This window comes from Perca flavescens, chromosome 12, assembly GCF_004354835.1.
Source record: "Perca flavescens isolate YP-PL-M2 chromosome 12, PFLA_1.0, whole genome shotgun sequence".
Taxonomy (NCBI): domain Eukaryota; kingdom Metazoa; phylum Chordata; class Actinopteri; order Perciformes; family Percidae; genus Perca; species Perca flavescens.
In genome coordinates this window covers 35,965,131-35,989,440 of record NC_041342.1, presented here as the reverse complement: position 1 = coordinate 35,989,440, position 24,310 = coordinate 35,965,131, and the positions used below count along the sequence as shown (strand labels likewise).

General features: G+C 45.8%; 1 protein-coding gene across 1 annotated transcript; it reads right to left on the bottom strand.

The window, feature by feature from the left end:
- Positions 1-1,327: 1,327 nt before the first annotated feature.
- si:dkey-181m9.8 (uncharacterized) lies at positions 1,328-24,048 on the bottom strand. The gene is made up of 15 exons (XM_028594405.1): positions 23,883-24,048; positions 22,679-22,769; positions 22,246-22,311; positions 19,951-20,117; positions 15,836-15,986; positions 15,611-15,730; positions 15,223-15,500; positions 13,191-13,373; positions 7,164-7,334; positions 5,588-5,686; positions 4,366-4,455; positions 2,396-2,501; positions 2,049-2,167; positions 1,626-1,700; positions 1,328-1,345 (listed from the first exon to the last, which is right to left on the bottom strand). Exons 1-15 carry the CDS (start codon positions 23,925-23,927, stop codon positions 1,328-1,330), a joined length of 1,779 nt encoding a protein of 592 aa, XP_028450206.1. The 5' UTR covers positions 23,928-24,048.
- Between the last annotated feature and the right edge of the window lie 262 nt (positions 24,049-24,310).

Below are 24,310 nucleotides of genomic sequence, written 5' to 3'. Positions count from 1 at the left end.
GGTTGTTGGGGCCATCTAACGAAGTGCGAAGGAACCTATTGTTTTTCGTCAGATTATTATTTTTCCGAGTCCTTGTCGCATTTTTGAGGGCGTTAGCATGCACAAATACTCACACAAATTTGCACACCTGTCACAACTGGTGAAAATTGCAAAGTTCTGTAGTAATTCATAACTCCATAGCGCCCCTAACATGAGCCTTAATTCGAAAAAGTAAGAAGTTAATATACCAACTTTTGAGTGAACATAGGTCTCATCTTGAACTCCATGGAGCTATTTTTAGAAAAATTACAAAATTCAAAGATTTCCAAAATCTTGGTTTTCGGCAAAAATCTTCATTTCTGAACACTTGTTTGAGGACTTTATGATGCATTTAAAACTCTTAAAATGTTGCAGCCATGTACAGAATATTAAACTCTTTCATCTGAATACACAATAAGGCCTGGGAGTGGTATGTTGCTCTATAGCGCCCCTAATGGGTTTTAGCCCTTGGGCACATTTTTGACGGCCTCAATATATCTGAAAACTCACAAAACTTGGCGCCAACATAAACACCTGGGGGATCTACGAGACTCTACAGCGATTTGGCCCATACCTGTAAGCGGGCTCCATAGCGCCCCCTAATGCGTAGAAGGCCTTAACTTGGACAGAGTTGCTCCGATCTTCACCAGATTTAATACCCATATTGCTCTAATCATTGCAGACATATTTCCCATTTACCTTCATTAGCTCCGCCCAACGGAAGGCGGCCATTTTAATTATGCATTTTTCAGGTGTTTTACATTCTTTTCGAACTTGTCCTAGGCCGTGACTTCAATCTTCTTGAATTTTTGCAGGTAGTATCTGTTGACCCTCATAGCGAAAAGTTATCCGGAGAATTTTGATAGTTGAAAAATGCATAAGTTACAGCAACAAAATCGCCATTAGATGGCGCTGTTTACATTTTCTTTAATTAATCAGCAAAATATTGACATATGGGAAGCCTACTTTGTCTAACTACTCCTAGGACGTGAGTCCGATCAGCACAAATACTTGCGTGCAGACTTGAGGACCCTCGTGACAAAAATTTATCAAAAGAATTTTGATAGCTAAAACAATGCGCAAGTTATGGAGGACCAACTTCCTGTAGGTGGTTGTGGAAACAGGAACAGCTGTTTCTTGCATAACGATTATTCAATGGACACAAAACTTAAGAAAGTTGTTCCTCATGTGCCAATGAGGCTGTGTGCCAAATATGTTGTCAATTGGCCTTTAGATGGCGCGGTTTTTTTTTTTTTTTAATTAATTAGCTTATTTGCTTTGAGTGAAACTTTTTTTTTTTTAACTCCTCCTAGAGCGTGAGTCCCAACTGCACAAAAATGTGCACGTAGACTCGGTGGACCCTCATGACAAAAATATATCAAAAGAATTTTGAAAGCTAACACAATGCGTAAGTTACAGAGGACCAACTTCCTGTAGGGGGCTTGCGTATCTTACCAAGATTTATTCCGATTGACACCAAACATGACAAAGTTGTTCCGTATAGGGGTTTGAGCATCCACGCCAAATTTATAGTGCATCGGCCATTAGATGGCGCTGTTAGAAGTTTTTTAATTAATTATTCACATCATAATATATGGGAAACATACTTTGTCTAACTCCTCCTGGGCCGTGGAGTCCAATCTGCACGAAAACTTGGATATAGACTTGGTGGACCCTCGTGACTAAAAAGTTATCAAAAGAATTTTGATAGCTAACACAATGCGCAAGTTATGGAGGAACAACTTCCTGTAGGTGGGTGTCGAAACATTAACGGTTCTATCTTGGCAAAAGTTATTCGATTTACATGAAACTTAGAATGTGTGGTCTACATGTGGTGTTGCGCCTGCCAGTACCCCCGGGCAAGAAGTTTAAGGCGTCGTCATCGCTGCTTGCAGCTTTAATTTTATTTAGTTTATGTCCACTTTGAATGAAGTGTGTGTTACGATGATAAAAGTCCTGATTATTTACATGGAGTCTGGTGGGTTTGGTGATCACAGAGTAGATATAATATGATGATAGCAGAGACTCACAGATCCGGGTAGAAAGGGCTGGCTGCAGCCGCCACAGAACTGATGCTGACACTGGCTGCAGGTGAAGTGGAGACAGCCTCCTCGGGACAGGCTGAAGACACTCTGACACTGGGGACACTCTGAGGACAGACAGACAGACAGTCTGATACTGGGGACACTGTGAGGACAGACAGACAGACAGACAGGCAGACAGACAGACTGATACTGGGGACACTCTGAGGACAGACAGACAGACAGTCTGATACTGGGGACACTCTGAGGACAGACAGACAGACAGTCTGATACTGGGGACACTGTGGAGGACAGACAGACAGACAGACAGACAGACAGACAGACAGAGTGCATACCGATGCTGCTGTAGCTGAGCAGGGCCGAGTTCTGGAGGTCCGGGTGGTTCTGCTGCTGCCAGACTCTGAACTGCTGACAGGAAACTCCCTGATGTTCAGGAGACCACTGGAGACACACAGGACACAGACACACCTGGTCTTTACCTGCACAGACATACCTGGTCTTTACCTGCACAGTCACACCTGGTCTTTACCTGCACAGACATACCTGGTCTTTACCTGCACACACACACCTGGTCTTTACCTGCACACACACACCTGGTCTTTACCTGCACAGACACACCTGGTCTTTACCTGCACAGACACCTGGTCTTTACCTGCACACACACACCTGGTCTGTACCTGCACACACACACCTGGTCTTTACCTGCACACACACACCTGGTCTTTACCTGCACAGACATACCTGGTCTTTACCTGCACACACACACCTGGTCTTTACCTGCACAGACACCTGGTCTTTACCTGCACACACACACCTGGTCTTTACCTGCACACACACACCTGGTCTTTACCTGCACACACACACACACCTGGTCTTTACCTGCACACACACACCTGGTCTTTACCTGCACACACACCTGGTCTTTACCTGCACAGACACCTGGTCTTTACCTGCACAGACACACCTGGTCTTTACCTGCACGGTCACACCTGGTCTTTACCTGCACGGTCACACCTGGTCTTTACCTGCACGGTCACACCTGGTCTTTACCTGCACACACCTGGTCTTTACCTGCACAAACACCTGGTCTTTACCTGAACGGTCACACCTGGTCTTTACCTGAACGGGTCACACCTGGTCTTTACCTGCACAGACATACCTGGTCTTTACCTGCACACACACACACCTGGTCTTTACCTGCACACACACACCTGGTCTTTACGTGCACACACCTGGTCTTTACGTGCACACACACACCTGGTCTTTACCTGCACACACACCTGGTCTTTACCTGCACAGACACACCTGGTCTTTACCTGCACGATCACACCTGGTCTTTACCTGCACACACACCTGGTCTTTACCTGCACAGACACACCTGGTCTTTACCTGCACGGTCACACCTGGTCTTTACCTGAACGGTCACACCTGGTCTTTACCTGCACAGACATACCTGGTCATTACCTGCACACACACACACACCTGGTCGTTACCTGCACACACACACACACCTGGTCTTTACCTGCACACACACACCTGGTCTTTACCTGCACACACACACCTGGTCTTTACCTGCACTTTTACGTGCACACACACACCTGGTCTTTACCTGCACACACCTGGTCTTTACCTGCACACACACCTGGTCTTTACCTGCACAAACACCTGGTCTTTACCTGAACGGTCACACCTGGTCTTTACCTGAACGGTCACACCTGGTCTTTACCTGCACAGACATACCTGGTCTTTACCTGCACACACACACACCTGGTCTTTACCTGCACACACACACCTGGTCTTTACCTGCACACACACCTGGTCTTTACGTTGCACACACACACCTGGTCTTTACCTGCACACACACCTGGTCTTTACCTGCACAGACACCTGGTCTTTACCTGCACAGACACACCTGGTCTTTACCTGCACAGACACATCTGGTCTTTACCTGCACAGACACACCTGGTCTTTACCTGCACAGACACACCTGGTCTTTACCTGCACGGTCACACCTGGTCTTTACCTGAACGGTCACACCTGGTCTTTACCTGCACAGACATACCTGGTCTTTACCTGCACAGACATACCTGGTCATTACCTGCACACACACACACACCTGGTCTTTACCTGCACACACACCTGGTCTTTACCTGCACACACACCTGGTCTTTACGTGCACACACACACCTGGTCTTTACATGTGTGTGTGTGTCTGTCTGTGTGTGTGTGTCTGTCTCTGTGTGTGTGTGTGTCTGTGTGTGTGTGTCTGTGTGTGTGTGTGTGTGTGTGTGTGTGTGTGTCTTACAGCTGATCTACACTGACAGCAGGTACTCTTGTTGCAGCTGGGACAGTCCATTCTCAACCGGTCCGCTTCATGAAGCATGCCGAACGAACACTGAAACACACACACACACACACACACACACACACACACACACACACACACACACACACACACACACACACACACACACACACACACACACACACACACAGTTGAAATAAATCCTGACCATGTTTGGGTAGTAACTAGCTGCCTGACTGGACAGTACGGCTGAGCAATTATTCCAGTTTTTCATTGTGACTTTGATTTTGCTTCCTTTTTACATACATACATATATATACATATATATATATATATATATATATATATATATATATATATATATATATATATATATATATATATATATATATATATATATATATATATATATATATATATATATATATATATATATATATATATATATATATATATATATATATACATATATGTATATATATGTATATATATATATATATATATATATATATATATATATATATATATATATATATATATATATATATATATATATATATATATATATATATATATATATATATATATATATATATATATATATATATATATATATATATATATATATATATAGTACAGGCCAAAAGTTTGGACACGCCTTCTCATTCAATGCGTTTTTCTTTATTTTCATGACTATTTAATGACATGAGATTCTCACTGAAGGCATCAAAACTATGAATGAACACATATGGAATTATGTACTTAACAAAAAAGTGTGAAATAACTGAAAACATGTCTTATATTTTAGATTCTTCAAAGTAGCCACCCTTTGCTTTTTTTTTTTGATAACTCTGCAAACCCTTGGTGTTCTCTCAATGAGCTTCATGAGGTAGTCACCTGAAATGGTTTTACCTTCACAGGTGTGCTTTGTCAGGGTTCATTAGTGGAATTATTTCCTTATTAATAAAAAAAGCAAAGGGTGGCTACTTTGAAGAATCTAAAATATAAGACATGTTTTCAGTTATTTCACACTTTTTTGTTAAGTACATAATTCCATATGTGTTCATTCATAGTTCTGATGCCTTCAGTGAGAATCTACAATGTAAATAGTCATGAAAATAAAGAAACACATTCAATGAGAAGGTGTGTCCAAACTTTTGGCCTGTACTGTATGTATGTAGAGGGTGTTAATGTATGAAACGTGACCCGGAGGATTTCTTACGTGAGCACACCAGCGGAAGTTTGGCATCTCCTGCAGCGCTCGGTCTCGGAGTTTCCTCTGGAACAGTTCATGGATCTCAGGAGACAGGAAGTGGCGGATCTACACACACACACACACACACACACACACGCGCACACACACACACACACACACACACACACACACACACACACACACACACAGAGACAGACACACACACACAGACACACACACACACACACGCACACACACACACAGACACACACACACACACACACACACAGACACGCACACACACAGACACACACACACACACACACACACACACACACACACACACACACACACACACACACACACACACACACACACACACACAGACACGCACACACACAGACATGCATGTACACACAGAGAGCAGAGAGACACACAGAAAATTAAAAAAGCAACAAAGAAATGTGAAAAAGCAACGCTAAGTAAGGAAACTCCAGTTGAAAAAGGCAACAGAAACTTTTTGTGAACGTGGTGAGCAGGTGGGAGTGTACCTGAGTAGGTGAGTGTACCTGAGCAGGTGAGTGTACCTGAGTAGAGTTAGTGTACCTGAGTAGGTGAGTGTACCTGAGTAGTGTACCTGAGTAGGTGAGTGTGCCTGAGCAGGTGAGTAGGTAAGTGTACCAGAGCAGGTAAGTGTACCTGAGCAGGTGAGTGTACCTGAGTAGATTAGTGTACCTGAGTAGGTGAGTGTGCCTGAGCAGGGAAAAGTGTACCCTAGTAGGTGAGTGTACCTGAGCAGGCGGAGTGTACCTGAGTAGGTGAGTGTACCTGAGTAGGCGAGTGTGCCTGAGCAGGTGAGTAGGTTAGTGTACCTGAGTAGGTTGGTGTACCTGAGTGGGTGAGTGTACCTGAGCAGGTGAGTAGGTTAGTGTACCTGAGCAGGTGAGCGTACCTGAGTAGAGTAGTGTGCCTGAGCAGGTGAGTGTGCCTGAGCAGGTGGCGTGCCTGAGCAGGTGGCGTGCCTGAGCAGGTGAGTGTACCTGAGTGGAGTAGTGTGCCTGAGCAGGAGGCGTGCCTGAGCAGGTGGCGTGCCTGAACAGGTGGCGTGCCTGAGTAGAGTGGTGTGCCTGAGCAGGTGAGCATACCTGAGCAGGTGGCGTGCCTGAGTAGAGTGGTGTGCCTGAGCAGGTGGGTGTACCTGAGCAGGTGGCGTGCCTGAGCAGGTGGCGTGCCTGAGCAGGTGGCGTGCCTGAGTAGAGTGGTGTACCTGAGCAGGTGGCGTGCCTGAGTAGAGTAGTGTACCAGAGCAGGTGGCGTGCCTGAGCAGGTGGCGTGCCTGAGTAGAGTAGTGTGCCTGAGCAGGGTGGCGTGCCTGAGTAGAGTAGTGTACCTGGGCGGTGGCGTGCCTGAAAAGGTGGCGTGCCTGAGCAGAGTAGTGTACCTGAGCAGGTGAGCGTACCTGAGCAGGTGAGCGTACCTGAACAGGTGAGTGTACCTGAGCAGGTGAGCGTACCTGAGCAGGTGAGCGTACCTGAGTAGAGTAGTGTACCTGAGTAGAGTAGTGTACCTGAGCAGGTGAGTGTACCTGAGCAGGTGAGCGTACCTGAGTGTCCAGCAGGTTGAAGTACTCCATCCCTGCGTGACCTTTGACCTCCGGCCGGCCACACTGAGGACAGACCAGCTGATCGATGCTGCGCTCTTTAATGGCTGCCGAGAAGAATGTCTTAAAACACGTCTGACACAGGAAGCAGGAGCAGTGAGTCATGGTGATGATCTGCAGGAAATACAGCCAGAGAAGAAGAAACACATGGTGACGATGATCTGCAGGAAATACAGCCAGAGAAGAAGAAACACATGGTGATGGTCTGCAGGAAATACAGCCAGAGAAGAAGAAACACATGGTGACGATGATCTGCAGGAAATACAGCCAGAGAAGAAGAAACACATGGTGATGGTCTGCAGACAAGACAAACAGGAACACATCGACTTATTGGGACTTTATCTTATTCACGTGAACCCCCAGAGTTAGACTAGTCCATACATACCCTTCTCATCTCTTATTGGGACTTTATCTTATTCACTGTAACCCCCAGAGTTAGACTAGTCCATACATACCCTTCTCATCTCTTATTGGGACTTTATCTTATTCACTGTAACCCCCAGAGTTAGACTAGTCCATACATACCCTTCTCATCTCTTATTGGGACTTTATCTTATTCACTGTAACCCCCAGAGTTAGACTAGTCCATACATAATAATATAATAATAATACATTTATTTATAAAGCGCTTTCAAGTCAAAGTGCTGTACAGAACATAGAAAATGCAGTTTAAAAACAGTTCCAATGACTAAAATATAACACACACTCTCAGAAAAACATTAGATTAAAAATTAGGTCTCATACACAACAGTAAACAGATGGGTCTTTAGCTTTGCTTTAAAAACCTCAACAGAACAAGCCTGCCTGATGTTCAGAGGTAAGCTGTTCCACAATGTTGGTGCGCTGGAAGGAAAAGGCCGTTCCCCAATTGTCTTCTTTTTAACCCTTGGGACACTCAGAAGACCCGCCCCTGAGAACGGGGCTCGAGCAGGCACATAGGGTTTCACTAGGTCATTGAGATACAACGGTGCGCTGCCATTTAATATTTTATAAATTAGCAGCAACACCTTAAAGTCTGCTCTGGCATGAACAGGGAGCCAATGGAGAGAAACTAACACTGGTGTAATATGTTCATATCTGGAGGCTCCAGTCAGAACACGAGCTGCAGCATTCTGAACCAACTGCAGACTCCGCAGACTTTTCTTTGGCAGACCCGACAGAAGCACATTACAATAATCTAGCCTGGATGACACAAAGGCATGAATGAGGACCTCAGCGTCCTTAAACGACAGTATTGATCTTATCTTTGAGATGTTTCTGAGATGGAAAAAAGCAACTCTGGTCACCTCCTTAATATGTAAACCAAAAGAAAGTGTCTGATCAAAGAGCACACCAAGATTCTTAACTTGGTGTCTACGATTGATTACACAATCATCGAGAGACAAAGTAAAGTGATCATAAAGATGACCTAGTTTTGCTGGTCCAATAACCATCATTTCGGTCTTGGCAGAATTAAGCAACAAAAATTTGTTGATAACCACCTCTTAACAGCTGCAAGACAGGCCTCAAGTTTAGCTGTGTTAGACTCGCTTCCTACATCTAGTGGCATATACAGCTGCATGTCGTCAGCATAACAATGAAAAGCAATCCCAAAAGAACGGAAAATCTGACCCAATGGGGATAGGTAAAGTGAAAAAAGCAATGGACCCAGTACAGAGCCTTGGGGAACCCGTGGTTAACGGCACAGGACTCGAAAATATGTTGTCATATAAAACACATTGAAATCTTTCTGACAGGTAGGATCTTAACCACTCTAGAACTTGTCCTGAGATACCAAAGAATTTCTCAAGTCTATCCAGTAATATACAGTGGTCAACCGTGTTTAAAGCAGCGCTAAGATCTAACAGCAAGAAAACGCTTGTTGACCCCGAATCTATAGACAGTAGCAAGTCATTCACCACTTTTGTAAGTGCTGTTTCTGTGGAATGATTTACCCGGAAAGCCGATTGAAATGGCTCAAATAGCTTATTTAGTGACAAATAATTTAAGAGCTGATTTGAGACCACTTTCTCAAACACTTTTGACAGAAAAGCCAAATTTGAGACAGGTCTATAGTTGGTCATGGAGTCTACATCCAAACTAGGCTTCTTTAGTAGGGGTTTAACCACAGCAGTTTTGAAGCAAGCTGGAAAGACTCCAGTGAGGACGGAAGAGTTTAAGATCATTGAAACATAAGGTCCTAATGTAGGCCATAGCTCTTTGACAACCCAAGAAGGCAGAGGGTCAAGTGAGCAGGTTGTACACCGTGCTACCGTTACAAACCTTACTCAAAGAAGCCAAGGAAATTGGTTCAAATTGAGAAAAGCCTTGTCCTGTGCAGATAGACAAATCAAAAACACACTCTGCATTGTCACTGTAAGACTGGGGTATTTTGGCTCTAATGTCCTCTACCCTTTCATTAAAATACAATAAGAAATCATGTGCAGATAGGTCAGTACCACTAACTGCATGAACACGCTGAGAGTCGAGAAACAGTGTCAAATAACAGTCTGGGATTATGCCTATTATTTAAAATCAAATTAGAATAGTAGGCTGCTTTTGCAGCTGACATCCTAGATTGGTAGTTGGTCAGACTGTCTTTCCATGCATGATAAAACACTTCAAGCCTTGAGTGACGCCACTGACGTTCAATTTTTCTGCAGCTCTTTCTAAGCATTTGTAAATCATCATTTAACCAAGGGTATGGTTCTTTATAAGACACCTCCGGGTCTTTACTGGAGCCACAGAGTCAAGAAGGCCCCAAGAACACTGTTAAAATTAGATGTAAGGAGGTCAACTGAAAGAGCCTGATTAAATACTGGATCGACACATCCGCAAACCCATAGCTAGATCATGTAAAGCTCTTGTGCTGATATGACGAGATGACCTTATTGTCCTTGTTTCTTTCCCAAGGATGAGTGAATTTGGAATTAAAATTTCAAATGAAATTATTGAGTGATCTAAAACAGGTAACACAGAAATTTCATTTACAGATACAGACAACCCATAACCTAACACTAGATCAAGTGTATGTCCGTGCTGATGTGTTGATCCAGTCACAAATTGTGTGAGATTAAAAGACTCAATAATATTTAAAAAGTCTTTAACCAGAGGCTTGTCAATACAACAAATGTGAATGTTAAAATCACCAACAATCAAAATCCTTTCATATTGCAGAAAAAAAGCTGGATAAAAAGTCTGCAAATTCAGAAATAAATTTATCATGATATTTGGGTGGACGATAGATAACAGCAACCAAAACAAGAGAGGGATTATTCAAGGTGAAAAGCTGCAGTTCAAAACTAGTGAAGACAGGGAGGTTTAGCAACTGTTTGCATTTAAAACGGTCCTTAAAAAGTGAGGCCACCCCACCTCCTCTGCCTGTCAGTCGAGGAGAACTGAAGAAACTGGAATCAGGAGGACAGAGTTCCACCAGGGGCGCTAATTCACCGACATGCAACCACGTCTCTGTTAAAAACATTACATCCAATTCATGGGAGTCATAAAAGTCTCGGAGGATAAACGTCTTATTGGACAGTGACCGAGCGTTAAGGAGAGCCATTTGGACTTTCCCTACCTCAACACCCGATGAAGTTTTACAATCCAGGTAACGCAAGTTATCCAGACAAGCACCTCCCCTTCCACGCATCCTTTGTGACCAGCAGGGCTGCAACAGCTGATCGAGCTCAGGAGACACCGGGTAAACAGGAAGAATCCACCGCTGTCGGCACGCAAAATCCAATTTACATCTGACATACACAGCATGATCCCTGTTCGTCATCCTCTCTACGGTTTTAATCTTCACATGTATGCCCGAGCGTGTACCGCGTGCACGCCCGTGTCTCCTGCGGGTCCTTTTACGGGGGGTAGGAAAACTGGCTTACGGCGAAACAGTTCCTCCGGTACTGAAGCCAGAAACGGAGGAAGCCTCGATTTCTGTTGTTGACCATACTCATGAGGAATCCTCCGAACAAAGTTACATATGTCATAAAGTGCCTGGCGCTCGTACACCAACAGCGATTGGGTATTTACAACAAGCAAAGACGCCACTATAAACACAATAAACAACTGAGAGAGAAAAGACACAGGGACAGAGAGATGGCGTGCCATGACACCCGGCGCCATCTTCAATCTGTTAACCTCATTCTCTCATCTCTTATTGGGACTTTATCTTATTCACTGTAACCCCAGAGTTAGACTAGTCCATACATACCCTTCTCATCTCAGTGCGTGCTGTAACGCTGTCTGACGCCCGCAGCATTAGCTTAGCTTAGCACAGATCCTGCAGGTAACTGGTTCCATCTAACCTACTGCTCCCAATAAGTTACAAAATAACACCAACATGTTCCTATTTCCATAGTTGTGATTTGTAGAGTCAAAGCGTGTACAAATAAAAAGGTCACATGACACACAGCCATCTTCTAACGTAAACAAACTGGGAACTATATTCTCAGAAAGGAGAAGCTGCTCTCGGCTTCTCAGGTGCTGCAAAGCAAATCACTCCGCCCAAGTAGCAGTGCTTCACCTTTCTGAGAATATAGTTCCCGGTTTGTTTACGGTTAGAAGATGGCTGTGTGTCATGTGACCTTGCTATTTATACACACTGTGGCTCTACAAATCACAACATGGAAATAGGAACATGTTGGTGTTATTTTGTCACTTATTGGGAGCAGTAGGATTACTGGAACCAGTCACCTGCAGGATCTGTGCTAAGCTAAGCTACCGGTGGGTGCGTCAGACAGCGTTACAGCACACACAAAGATGAGAAGGGTATGTATGGACTAGTCTAACTCTGGGGGTTACAGTGAATAAGATAAAGTCCCAATAAGAGATGAGAAGGGTATGTATGGACTAGTCTAACTCTGGGGGTTACAGTGAATAAGATAAAGTCCCAATAAGAGATGAGAAGGGTATGTATGGACTAGTCTAACTCTGGGGTTACAGTGAATAAGATAAAGTCCCAATAAGAGATGAGAAGGGTATGTATGGACTAGTCTAACTCTGGGGGTTACAGTGAATAAGATAAAGTCCCAATAAGAGATGAGAAGGGTATGTATGGACTAGTCTAACTCTGGGGGTTACAGTGAATAAGATAAAGTCCCAATAAGAGATGAGAAGGGTATGTATGGACTAGTCTAACTCTGGGGGTTACAGTGAATAAGATAAAGTCCCAATAAGAGATGAGAAGGGTATGTATGGACTAGTCTAACTCTGGGGGTTACAGTGAATAAGATAAAGTCCCAATAAGAGATGAGAAGGGTATGTATGGACTAGTCTAACTCTGGGGTTACAGTGAATAAGATAAAGGACCAATAAGAGATGAGAAGGGTATGTATGGACTAGTCTAACTCTGGGGGTTACAGTGAATAAGATAAAGTCCCAATAAGAGATGAGAAGGGTATGTATGGACTAGTCTAACTCTGGGGGTTACAGTGAATAAGATAAAGGACCAATAAGTTGGCGTGGTCCTTTAAAGAGAAAACAAGAAAAACATCGGCAGAAGACAGACAGGCAGACGGGTAGACAGACAGGCAGGCAGACAGACAGGTAGACAGGCAGACAGACAGACAGAGAGGCAGAGAGACAGACAGACATGTAGACAGACAGGCAGGCAGACAGAGATAGACAGACAAGCAGAGAGACAGACAGACAGACAGACAGAGACAGACAGACAGAGAGAAAGACAGAGACAGACAGACAGAGAGACAGACAGACAGGTAGACAGACAGGCAGGCAGACAGAGATAGACAGACAAGCAGAGAGACAGACAGACAGACAGAGACAGACAGACAGAGAGGCAGAGAGAAAGACAGACAGACAGACAGAGAGACAGACAGACAGGTAGACAGACAGGCAGGCAGACAGAGATAGACAGACAAGCAGAGAGACAGACAGACAGACAGAGACAGACAAACAGAGATAGGCAGAGAGACAGACAGACAGAGAGACAGACAGAGACAGACAGAGAAACAGGCAGACAGATGGACAGACCTTGCTGAAGGACACCTGGTCCTGGCAGAGTGGGCAGCAGTGAGACAGGAACCTGAGGGCTGATGGGTAATCTCTGTTGAGTCTGACGGCCTCCATGACATCATCAGGGCTGAAGTCCCGCCCCTCCAGGGTGACCAGAGACAGGAAGATGGCCGCCTTGTCGGGAGGAAGACCTGCTGCCATCTGAGGGAGGAAGAGGACCAAGACAGAGAAACTGAAAACACCGTACCTCATCGTAGCGCACCGTACCTCACCGTACCTCACCGTACCTCACCGTAGCGCACCGTAACACACCGTACCTCACCGTACCTCACCGTACCATACCGTACCTCACCGTAACACACCGTACCTCACCGTACCTCATCGTAGCGCACCGTAACTCACCGTACCACACCGCACCTCACCGTAGCGCACCGCAACACACCGTGCCTCACCGCACCTCATCGTAGCGCACGCGTAACTCACCGTTACCACCGCACCTCACCGTAGCGCACTGTAACACACCGTATCACCGCACCATACCGCATTCTCACCGTGAACACACCGTACTCACCGCCTCATCGTAGCGCACCGTAACTCACCGTACCACACCGTACCTCACCGTAGCGCACCGTACCTCACCGTACCACACCGTGCCTCACCGCATTACACCGCCTCACCGCACCTCACCGCACCTCACCGCATTACACCGCCTCACCGCATCACCGCATTCTCACCGTAAACACCGTAACTCACCGCCTCACCGTGCCACATCGTAACACACCGCATCACCGTACCACATCGTAACACACCCACCACTGTACCACCGTACCTCACCGCACTTCACCGCACCGCACTTCACCGCACTGGGCCAGCCGCACCTCACCGCACTTCACCGCACTCACACCGCACATCGTAACACACCGCACCTCACTGTACCTCACCGCATCGCAACCGTAATTCACCGCATTCACACATCGTAACACACCGCACTCCTCACCGTACTCACATCGTAACACACCGCACTCACCGTAGCACACCGTAACACCACCTCACCGCACTACAACACGCCTGCACCGCACTGCACCGGCACCTCACCGCACTTCACCGTACCGCACCGCATACAGCACCGCACTACACCGCACCACATCGCACTCACACCGCACTCACAACATACTACACCGCACTCACCATACCACACCTACCACGTGCCTCACCGTGCCGTACCACAAACGTACTCACACTGTACCACACCTTACCTCACCGTACCACACCATACCACACCTTACCACACTGCATCACTGTACCTCACCGTACCATATCGTACCTCACCATACCACACCTTACCACACCGTACCTCACCGTACCGTACCACAGCGTACTACACTGTACCACACCTTACCTCACCACCACACCATACCACACCTTACCACCGTACCTCACATTACCTCACGCCACCACACCGTACCTCACCGTACCTCACCGTACCACACCGTACCACATCGTAACACACCGTACCTCACTGTACCTCACCGTACTGCACCGTACCTCACCGTAGCACACCGTAACACCCCGTACCTCACCGTACCACACCGTTCCGCACCGTCCGTCACCGTAACACACCGTACCTCACCGTAACACACCGTACCTCACCGTATCACATCGTAACACGCCGTACCGCACCGTACCGCACCTCACCGTACCTCACCGTACCGCACCGTACAGCACCGTACCACACCGTACCACATCGTACCACACCGCACCACAACGTACTACACCGTACCTCACCGTACCTCACCATACCACACCTTACCACACCGTACCTCACCGTACCGTACCACAACGTACTACACTGTACCACACCTTACCTCACCGTACCACACCATACCACACCTTACCACACCGTACCTCACTGTACCTCACCGTACCATATCGTACCTCACCCTACCACACCTTACTATACCGTACCACATCGTACCTCACCGTACCACACCGTACCTCACCGTACCACACGGTACCACACTTTACCATATCGTACCACACCGTAACGCACCTTCATGAGGTCCGCTCTAGCTGCTGTCATCTGTCTGTCTGAGGCTGCTCCTGATTGGACGGTCATCTGTCTGTCTGAGGCTGCTCCTGATTGGACGGTCATCTGTCTGTCTGAGGCTGCTCCTGATTGGACGGTCATCTGTCTGTCTGAGGCTGCTCCTGATTGGACGGTCATCTGTCTGTCTGAGGCTGCTCCTGATTGGACCGTGCGTACAGGTGAGCCTGCTCTCAGCGTCAGAGCTCCCATCCTGCTGCTGAGAGGATCTGAAGTTTCTACAACTAAACAAAGACAAAACTCAATTTTCTGTACCATGTGACCTGCCATGTGACCTGTGTCATGTGACCTGTGTACCATGTGACCTGTGTGTCTTGTGACCTGTGTGTCTGACCTGAGGAGGAGGAGAGGAAGGGGTTGTTGGAGGAAGATGAAGATGAAGAACTGAAGTCGATCCCCAGCAGCTCCTCGGTGTACGACCGCCTCGTCTCGCTGATCTGCTCCCATTGGCTGGCTGCAACAGAGGGAGAGGGGCTTTAGCAGGAGACACAACAGCTAACGTACATAGCAATATGCTAAACGAAACGTTCATATATCTAAGGTAGAATAGGAAGATTACCTTTCTGTCCAGACACCGGCACACCGGCATGTAGTGTGGCATTGGCCGGTGCAGGGTGTGTGGCGTTGGCTGGTGAAATGGCGTACAGGGGCGGGTCCTTCTGGAAGACCAGCCTCATCTCTGACACCAGCAGCAACAGGTTGGAGACGCCCTGACAGGAAGTTTAATATAACTTTATTTATAGTGTCAACATGAAGTTTTACAGGCAGACGCCGGCAGAGCTGAGCTCTGTCTCGGTAACCAGAGCCGCGGCCACGCCACGCTGTGAACGCTCCCCTGACATCATTTACAGGCTGGTTGTGTCTAGTTTTTCGTAGTGAGTATACTGTGACTTCATACCCGCACGTCTCTCTGTTAATCACCTGGCGGGGTAATGACATCACCTGGCGGAGCAGAGAGCACGGTGGTGTTTTACTCCAGGAAGGAAACGTTACGTCTAAAGTCAGCCACTTCCAGCGCGACTTGAAGAACAGATTGTGCCGTTTTTTAATTGCAATAAATGCATAAAAAGTCCAAATAACAACATCATGATAATGATTTGTAAAAAGTCTGAATTTAAACTTTATCAGGTCTGTCAGTGAGACGACAAGCAAACAACCTTTAAAACACTTGTTTTCTGGATGGAGTCTGGTTCTATCAGGGCTCTGCTCCATAAACACACCAGAGGTATCAGTTACTTCTCCCAAAGAACACACCTTTCTAAACAATGATTTGCTGCTGCTCCTTTCTAAACACTGATTGGCTGTTTCTCCTTTCTAAACACTGATTGGCTGCTGCTCCACATCTACACACAAATTTCTCGCTCAAGTTCCATCCATTTTCCATCCTTACCAGATGCCCGAACCACCTCAACTGGCTCCTTTCGACGCAAAGGAGCAGCGGCTCTACTCCGAGCTCCTCACGGATGACTGAGCTTCTCACCCTATCTCTAAGGGAGACGCCAGCCACCCTCCTGAGGAAACCCATTTCGGCCGCTTGTACCCTGGATCTCGTTCTTTCGGTCATGACCCAGCCTTCATGACCATAGGTGAGGGTAGGAACGAAAACTGACCGGTAGATCGAGAGCTTTGCCTTCTGGCTCAGCTCTCTTTTCGTCACATAAATTAAATGTAATACCGCACCCGCTGCGCCGATTCTCCCGCTCTATTGTCCCCTCACTTGCGAACAAGAAGGTACTTGAACTCCTTCACTTGGGGTAAGAACTCATTTCCTAGGCCAACCCTCACCTGAAACAAGTCTGGCTTACTGCCGAGAACCCGGACACAGCTCTCACTTTGGTCATACAGAGATTGGATGGCTCTGAGTAGAGACCCCCTCACCCCATACTCCCGCAGCACCTCCCACAGTATCTCCCGGGGGACCCGGTCATACGCCTTCTCCAAATCCACAAAACACATGTAGACCGGTTGGGCATACTCCCAGGCTCCCTCCAGGATCCTTGCGAGAGTGAAGAGCTGGTCCGTTGTTCCACAACCAGGACGGAATCCGCATTTTTCCTCCTCAACCCGAGGTTCGACTATCGGCCGAACCCTCCTTTCCAGCACCTTGGAGTAGACTTTACCAGGGAGGCTGAGAAGTGTGATACCCCTATAATTGGCACACACCCTCTGGTCCCCCTTTTTAAAAAGGGGAACCACCACCCCGGTCTGCCACTCCTTTGGCACTGTTCCAGACTTCCACGCAATGTGGAAGAGTCGTGTCAACCAAGACAGCCCCTCCACACCCAGAGCCTTGAGCATTTCTGGACGGATCTCACCAATCCCCGGGGCTTTGCCACTGTGGAGTTGTTTGACTACATCAGTGACTTCCACCTGGGAACATGACAATGATCCCCCATCATCCTCCAGCTCTGCCTCTAACATAGAGGGCGTATTAGTCGGATTCAGGAGTTTCTCAAAGTGGTCCTTCCACCGCCCTATTACCTCCTCAGTTGAGGTCAACAGTGTCCCATCCTTACTGTACACAGCTTGGATGGTTCCCCGCTTCCCCCTCCTGAGGTGGCGAACAGTTTTCCAGAAGCACATTGATGCTGACCGAAAGTCCTTCTCCATGTCTTCTCCAAACTTCTCCCACACCCGCTGCTTTGCCTCTTTCACGGCAGAGGCTGCAGCCCTTCGGGCCCTTCGGTACCCTGCAACTGCCTCCGGAGTCCTCTGGGATAACATAAACCGGAAAGACTCCTTCAGTCGGACGGCTTCCCTGACCACCGGTGTCCACCACGGTGTTCGTGGGTTACCGCCCCTTGAGGCACCTAAGACCCTAAGACCACAGCTCCTCGCCGCAGCTTCAGCAATGGAAACTTTGAACATTGTCCACTCGGGTTCAATGCCCCCAGCCTCCACAGGGATGCACGAAAAGCTCCGCCGGAGGTGTGAGTTGAAAGTCTGTCGGACAGCGGCCTCCTCCAGACGTTCCCAATTTACCCGCACTACCCGTTTGGGCTTACCAGGTCTGTCCAGAGTCTTCCCCCACCCCCTGACCCAACTCACCACCAGATGGTGATCGGTTGACAGCTCCGCCCCTCTCTTCACCCGAGTGTCCAAAACATACGGCCTCAGATCAGATGAAACGATTATAAAATTGATCATTGACCTTTGGCCTAGGGTGCTCTGGTACCAAGTACACTTATGAGCATCCCTATGTTCGAACATGGTGTTCGTTATAGACAATCCATGACTAGCACAGAAGTCCAACAACAAACAGCCACTCTGGTTTAGATCAGGGAGGCTGTTCCTCCCAATCACGCCTCTCCATGTGTCTCCATCATTGCCCACGTGCGTGTTGAAGTCCCCCAGCAGAACTATGGAGTCCCCCACTGGAGCCCCATGCAGGACTCCACTCAAGGTCTCCAAGAAGGCCGAATACTCCGAACTCTTGTTTGGTGCATATGCACAAACAACAGTCAGAGTTTTCCCCCACAACCCGCAGGCGTGGGGAGGCGACCCTCTCGCCCACGGGGTAAACTCCAACGAAGCGGCGCCAGCCGGGGTCTTGTGAGTATCCCCACACCCACCCGGCGCCTAACACCCTGGGCAACTCCGGAGAAGAAAAGAGTCCAACCCCTATCCAGGAGTATGGTTCCAGAACCGAGACTGTGCGTAGAGGTAAGCCCCACCAGATCTAACCGGTAGCACTCCATCTACTCCATCTACCAAGGTCCGTTGAGGCCCCTGACCTTCACTGCCACCCGTGTAGCAGCGCACCTGACCCCAGCGGTTCCTCCCACTGGTGCTGGGCCCATGGGATGGAGAGATGGGAGCAAGGTTGCTTTTTCGGGCTGTGCCTGGCCGGCCACCAGACACTCGCTGACGAGCCCTCCATCTGGGCCTGGCTCCAGACGGGTGCCCCGGGCTTCCTCCGGGCAGGGTCACTCCATCTCTACCTCGATCACTCATAGGGTTTTTGAACCATTCTTTGTCTGGCCCCTCACCTGAGACCACTTTGCATTGGGAGACCCTACCAGGAGCACCAAGCTCCAGACAACACAGCCCTCGGGTTCATAGAGACACCCAAACCTCTCCACCACCATAAGGTGATGGTTCCCGGTCAAGTTCAAATATTTTAATTCATGGCGATTATGCGGTGTGATAGAATCAATTAACATCCTCGCCTCATTCACGCCGCATGGTGCGACTTCACATCTAATGGCGTCTTTGCGTTGACTTTGTATGGAATCCGAATTCGCGTGAACCGCCGTGGTGTGAACACGCCATAATCACACGTTTTAGTCTGCTGGGATTTCTCCAGGTGTGAACGGAAACTGATCAGCTGATTCAGACCAAAGCTAACAAACTCACCTGCGTCCAGGTGCGCAGAGCGTCAGACCAAAGCTAACGAGCTCACCTGTGTCCAGGTGCGCAGAGCGTCAGACCAAAGCTAACGAGCTCACCTGTGTCCAGGTGCGCAGAGCGTCAGACCAAAGCTAACGAGCTCGCTCACCTGTGTCCAGGTGTGGAGAGGGTCAGACCAAAGCTAACGAGCTCACCTGTGTCCAGGTGTGGAGAGGGTCAGACCAAAGCTAACGAGCTCACCTGTGTCCAGGTGCGGAGAGCATCAGACCAAAGCTAACGAGCTCACCTGTGTCCAGGCTGATGCTAACGGGCTAACGAGCTCACCTGTGTCCAGGTGCGGAGAGCGTCCAGGCTGATGTTGCCGTCGGCGTCCACGCAGCAGCAGGACGGGTTGATCACCATGGAGACGGAGGGACAGACAAAGCAGCGGGGACGCGACGCCGGGTGGGTCTCATGCAGCCAGATGCACACTGGGATATTATAGTCACTTCCTGTACACACACACACAGAGACATACTGGGATATTAAACTCACTTCCTGTACACACACAGAGACACACTGGGATATTATAGTCACTTCCTGTACACACACAGAGACACACTGGGATATTATAGTCACTTCCTGTACACACACACACACAGAGACACACTGGGATATTAAACTCACTTCCTGTACACACACAGAGAGATACATTGGGATATTATAGTCACTTCCTGTACACACACAGAGACACACTGGGATATTAAACTCACTTCCTGTACACACACACAGAGACACACTGGGATATTATAGTCACTTCCTGTACACACACAGAACCAGAGCAGAATAACAAGGTTAGCAGTAATTAAGTTTCCATCCACTTGTTAATTGAATTATCTGAAGTTCGGTAAAGAATTCATGTGAATAAAGCTGAGTGTGAAAGTGTGTTTCCATCCAACGGTTTTAAAGTGAATAAAAACCTGTTGTGTAATGACATCGCTGTTTTGCCATTATTTGGTATATCGAACTGATTTGAGACATTTTAAGGTGTTTACGTTCATTTTCGCACTGAATCGCACAACATTCAAGCCAACTTTAGTGATCAAAGTTTCACTAGACAACAGTAGTAGTTAATACTAGAAAAGTCCACAGGAAATTTTGAAAGTGTGCCTAGTACTTGGTGCACATCCGAATAACACTGGCTAACAGTAAATCTGCTGTTTGACATGTCCTGAAAAGAGAGGACAACATGGACTACAGTAAAGAGTCTCCATGATAGGAGGTGTGTGTGTCAGAACTTGTTGCTATGGTGATTTCCACAGTGATGGAGTAGAGCAGGGAGGGGTAGACATTATCTTCCATGGGTCAAATATGTCCATTTAATGATAATTATACCTCTTAAGTTTGTTCTGTAATTCAAAAACCTTGGGTCCAAATGGCAAAAATATTATCATCACAGAGAGATAAAGGTCTGGTGAACTCATTGATGTGGTTTTTATGTTTGTGGTGTCAAATATATGGGACACAGAGCAGGTAACAAACAGGGAACCATCTGCGTCCTTCCAGATATTTTTTTTCCACAGTTTCTATCGGCAGTTGGTATGAACAGAGCCAAAAGTTTAAGTCCGGTGGATTCCATAGTTACATGTCTGCGACCAGCACAACATTTTCTACATTTTGACCAAACATGATGTATGAAGAGTGAAAACTGTAGGGGAGAGATCAATTTGTTTGGAAAGATTTCAGAGAATTGTACTGCAGCTCCCCCCTCTGTCTTCCCCTCTAGTTCTTAACATTCTGTCCCATACACACACATTGGAAAATCTGAAACGGTCTGAAAACTGGACCATACATAAACTGTGATTTGGTAGAAACCGTGCTTGATATCAGAATGCCCATTCAGCCCAATAAACGCCAATGTTCTGTCTTCGGTTTAAACTTTTAATTATTTTTCTACATTAAAGTATGGCGATACAGCATGGCCCCAAAGAGGGGTTGTTTTGAGCTATGTTAAGCGATTTCCCGAAGATTTCCCATTAAAGTCTATGGGAAATTTCGCTACATTTTGTTTGCCGATTTCGTGAAAACCGCGCAGCAAATCTCTTAGAAAAGTCATAGCACATCAGTCCCGATCATTACACACATTTTCATGTATTTTGTGTTCATGTGTTGGCAACGCTCCGTGACTAGTAGCGGGACAAAAATGTGGCAGAATAAGTATGGGGCATTATAGTCATTCTGCCGATCGGCATCGGCACACTGAATAAGTGGCTAAGGGAGCTGCGATGGGCCTTTGGCTGAGGATCTGATCCAGCTCATCTAAAAGGTGAACTCTCTTTTTATCACATAGGCCAATCTATATATCGATCAAGAGAAAATCTGATGAGACCGAATGTATTTCCTTTGAGTCGATATTCATGAAATTCAATCGGATTTTTTTCTGTTTCCATGACGGCATTTTTCATTAAAATGTCACTTAATTCAGATAAAACGTGTGGATGGAAACATAGCTTCACACACACACACAGAGACAGACACAGAGACACACACAGAAACACACACACACACACACACACACACACACACACACACACACACACACACACACACACACATATAACCACAGAAGAAGAGTCTCACCGTCGTAGGAAACAGGAAGTGTGCCGGCCAGGTAAAGCAGCTTCTTCTTCTCTTTGTTCGGATAACCTGTCGGAGCAGATTTTAGAAATGAATCATAATCATCATCTTGTGACTCACTGACATACATATACACATATATATATATATATATATATATATATATATATATATATATATATATATATATACACACATATATATACATATATATACTGTAGTATGTATGTATGTATATATATATATACTGTAGTATACTGTGTGTGAGTGTATGTCTGTGTGTGTGTGTGTGTGTGTGTGTGTGTGTGTGTCTCTGTGTCTGTGTAGCATTTAGAAATTGGACCAATGTACTTCCTGTTTACATCCCCCTAAGGATTGTGGGAAGTGTAGGCCCCAGTGTAGGGGTGAGGCTGATAAGTGATGAATGGAAACTTACAGTAGTAGTCCACATAGAGACGCAGATCAGAGAACAGGGACCGGACCGTCTGCAGGTCTGACAGAGTCTCAGCTGGACACCTGTACTCACACTGGGGGAGGGGGGAGGGGGTTAACACATTATGTATTCAAACTCCTTTATATTAAGTTCTAAATATTTTCTGTTTCTCCTTTTCTATGTTTCTGTGTGTCTTCATTGTACATTTATATATATATTAATGTGTAATATGTGTATAGGTACAGTATATTTATATATATATATATATATATACGTACATATATATATATATATATATATATATATATATATAGTAATGTGTAATATGTGTGGATGTATTGTATATTTATACATATTAATGTGTAATATGTGTGTGTATGTATACATAGTAATGTGTAATATGTGTGTATATGTATTGTATATTTATATATACTAATGTGTTACATGTGTGTATGTATATATAGTAATGTGTAATATGTGTATATATGTATTGTATATTTATATATAGTAATGTGTAATATGTGTGTATATGTATATATAGTAATGTGTAATATGTGTGTATATGTATTGTATATTTATATATAGTAATGTGTTATATGTGTGTATGTATATATAGTAATGTGTAATATGTGTATATATGCATTGTATATTTATATATAGTAATGTGTAATATGTGTGTGTATGTATTGTATATTTATATATAGTAATGTGTTATGTGTGTATGTATATATAGTAATGTGTAATATGTGTGTATGTATATATATATAGTAATGTGTAATAATATTTGCATATGTTTTGTATATTTATATATATACTGTGTAATATGTGTGTATATGTAAGGTATATTTATACATAGTAATGTGTAATATGTGTGTATGTATTGTATATTTATATATATTGTGTAATATGTGTGTATATGTTTATATATTAATGTGTATATGTGTGTATATGTATATATATTAATGTGTAATGTGTGTATATGTATATACATTAATGTGTATATGTGTGTATATATATGCACCAGACACCAATGTTAATTTCCCGTAAGTGGCAATAAACTACTTTCTGACTTGTTTTTAGCATTTAGCTAACTGAAGCTAGCACTTCCTGTTAGCCGGCTGTCAGCTGATGAAGTGAGCATCGACTTGTTTTCTATCTAATAAAGTTTGATTTTGAATTGAAGTGGAAGGTTTAAATGTTGCCTCACCTCCGTCAGAGTCCGCAGCTCCGCGTCGCGCGCAACTCTCGGCATTTTATCCAAAAACTCAACTCATAAACTGGTTCTATTCAGACAGATATACAGGCTAACGCTGACAACTAACAGGCTAACGCTGACAGCTAGCAGGCTAGCAGGCTGCCGTCTGGAGATTGGTTTGGAGGTATTCATTTAAACGCCACACACCCACGTCCGCTTCCAGGTTTTTCAAATTAAAAGCACCGAGATTTGAGCAGAGTTTCAACATGTTTTAATACCTGCATTTTAAACAATATGACGTCATTGGTTTCACCTGACAACATGAAGGGAGACTCCCAGCTGGCATAGGGCGCGGCTTGGTCCCTTTAGATATTGTATCACGAACAAAGCTAGGGAATTACATTTGAAAATATTACATTATATCCTATTTGTCTCGAAAT

What these genes read in the sequence shown, in the direction of transcription:
- si:dkey-181m9.8 (XM_028594405.1), bottom strand. Translation starts at nt 23,927, where the DNA reads ATGCCGAGAGTTGCGCGCGACGCGGAGCTGCGGACTCTGACGGAG. An exon ending in CTTCCTCTCCTCCTCCTCAG is followed by an intron (nt 15,501 to 15,610) that starts GTCAGACACACA and finishes GTCTTTGTTTAG; the next exon opens with TTGTAGAAACTTCAGATCCT. An exon ending in TCAACCTGCTGGACACTCAG is followed by an intron (nt 5,687 to 7,163) that starts GTACGCTCACCT and finishes GTGTGTGTGTAG; the next exon opens with ATCCGCCACTTCCTGTCTCC.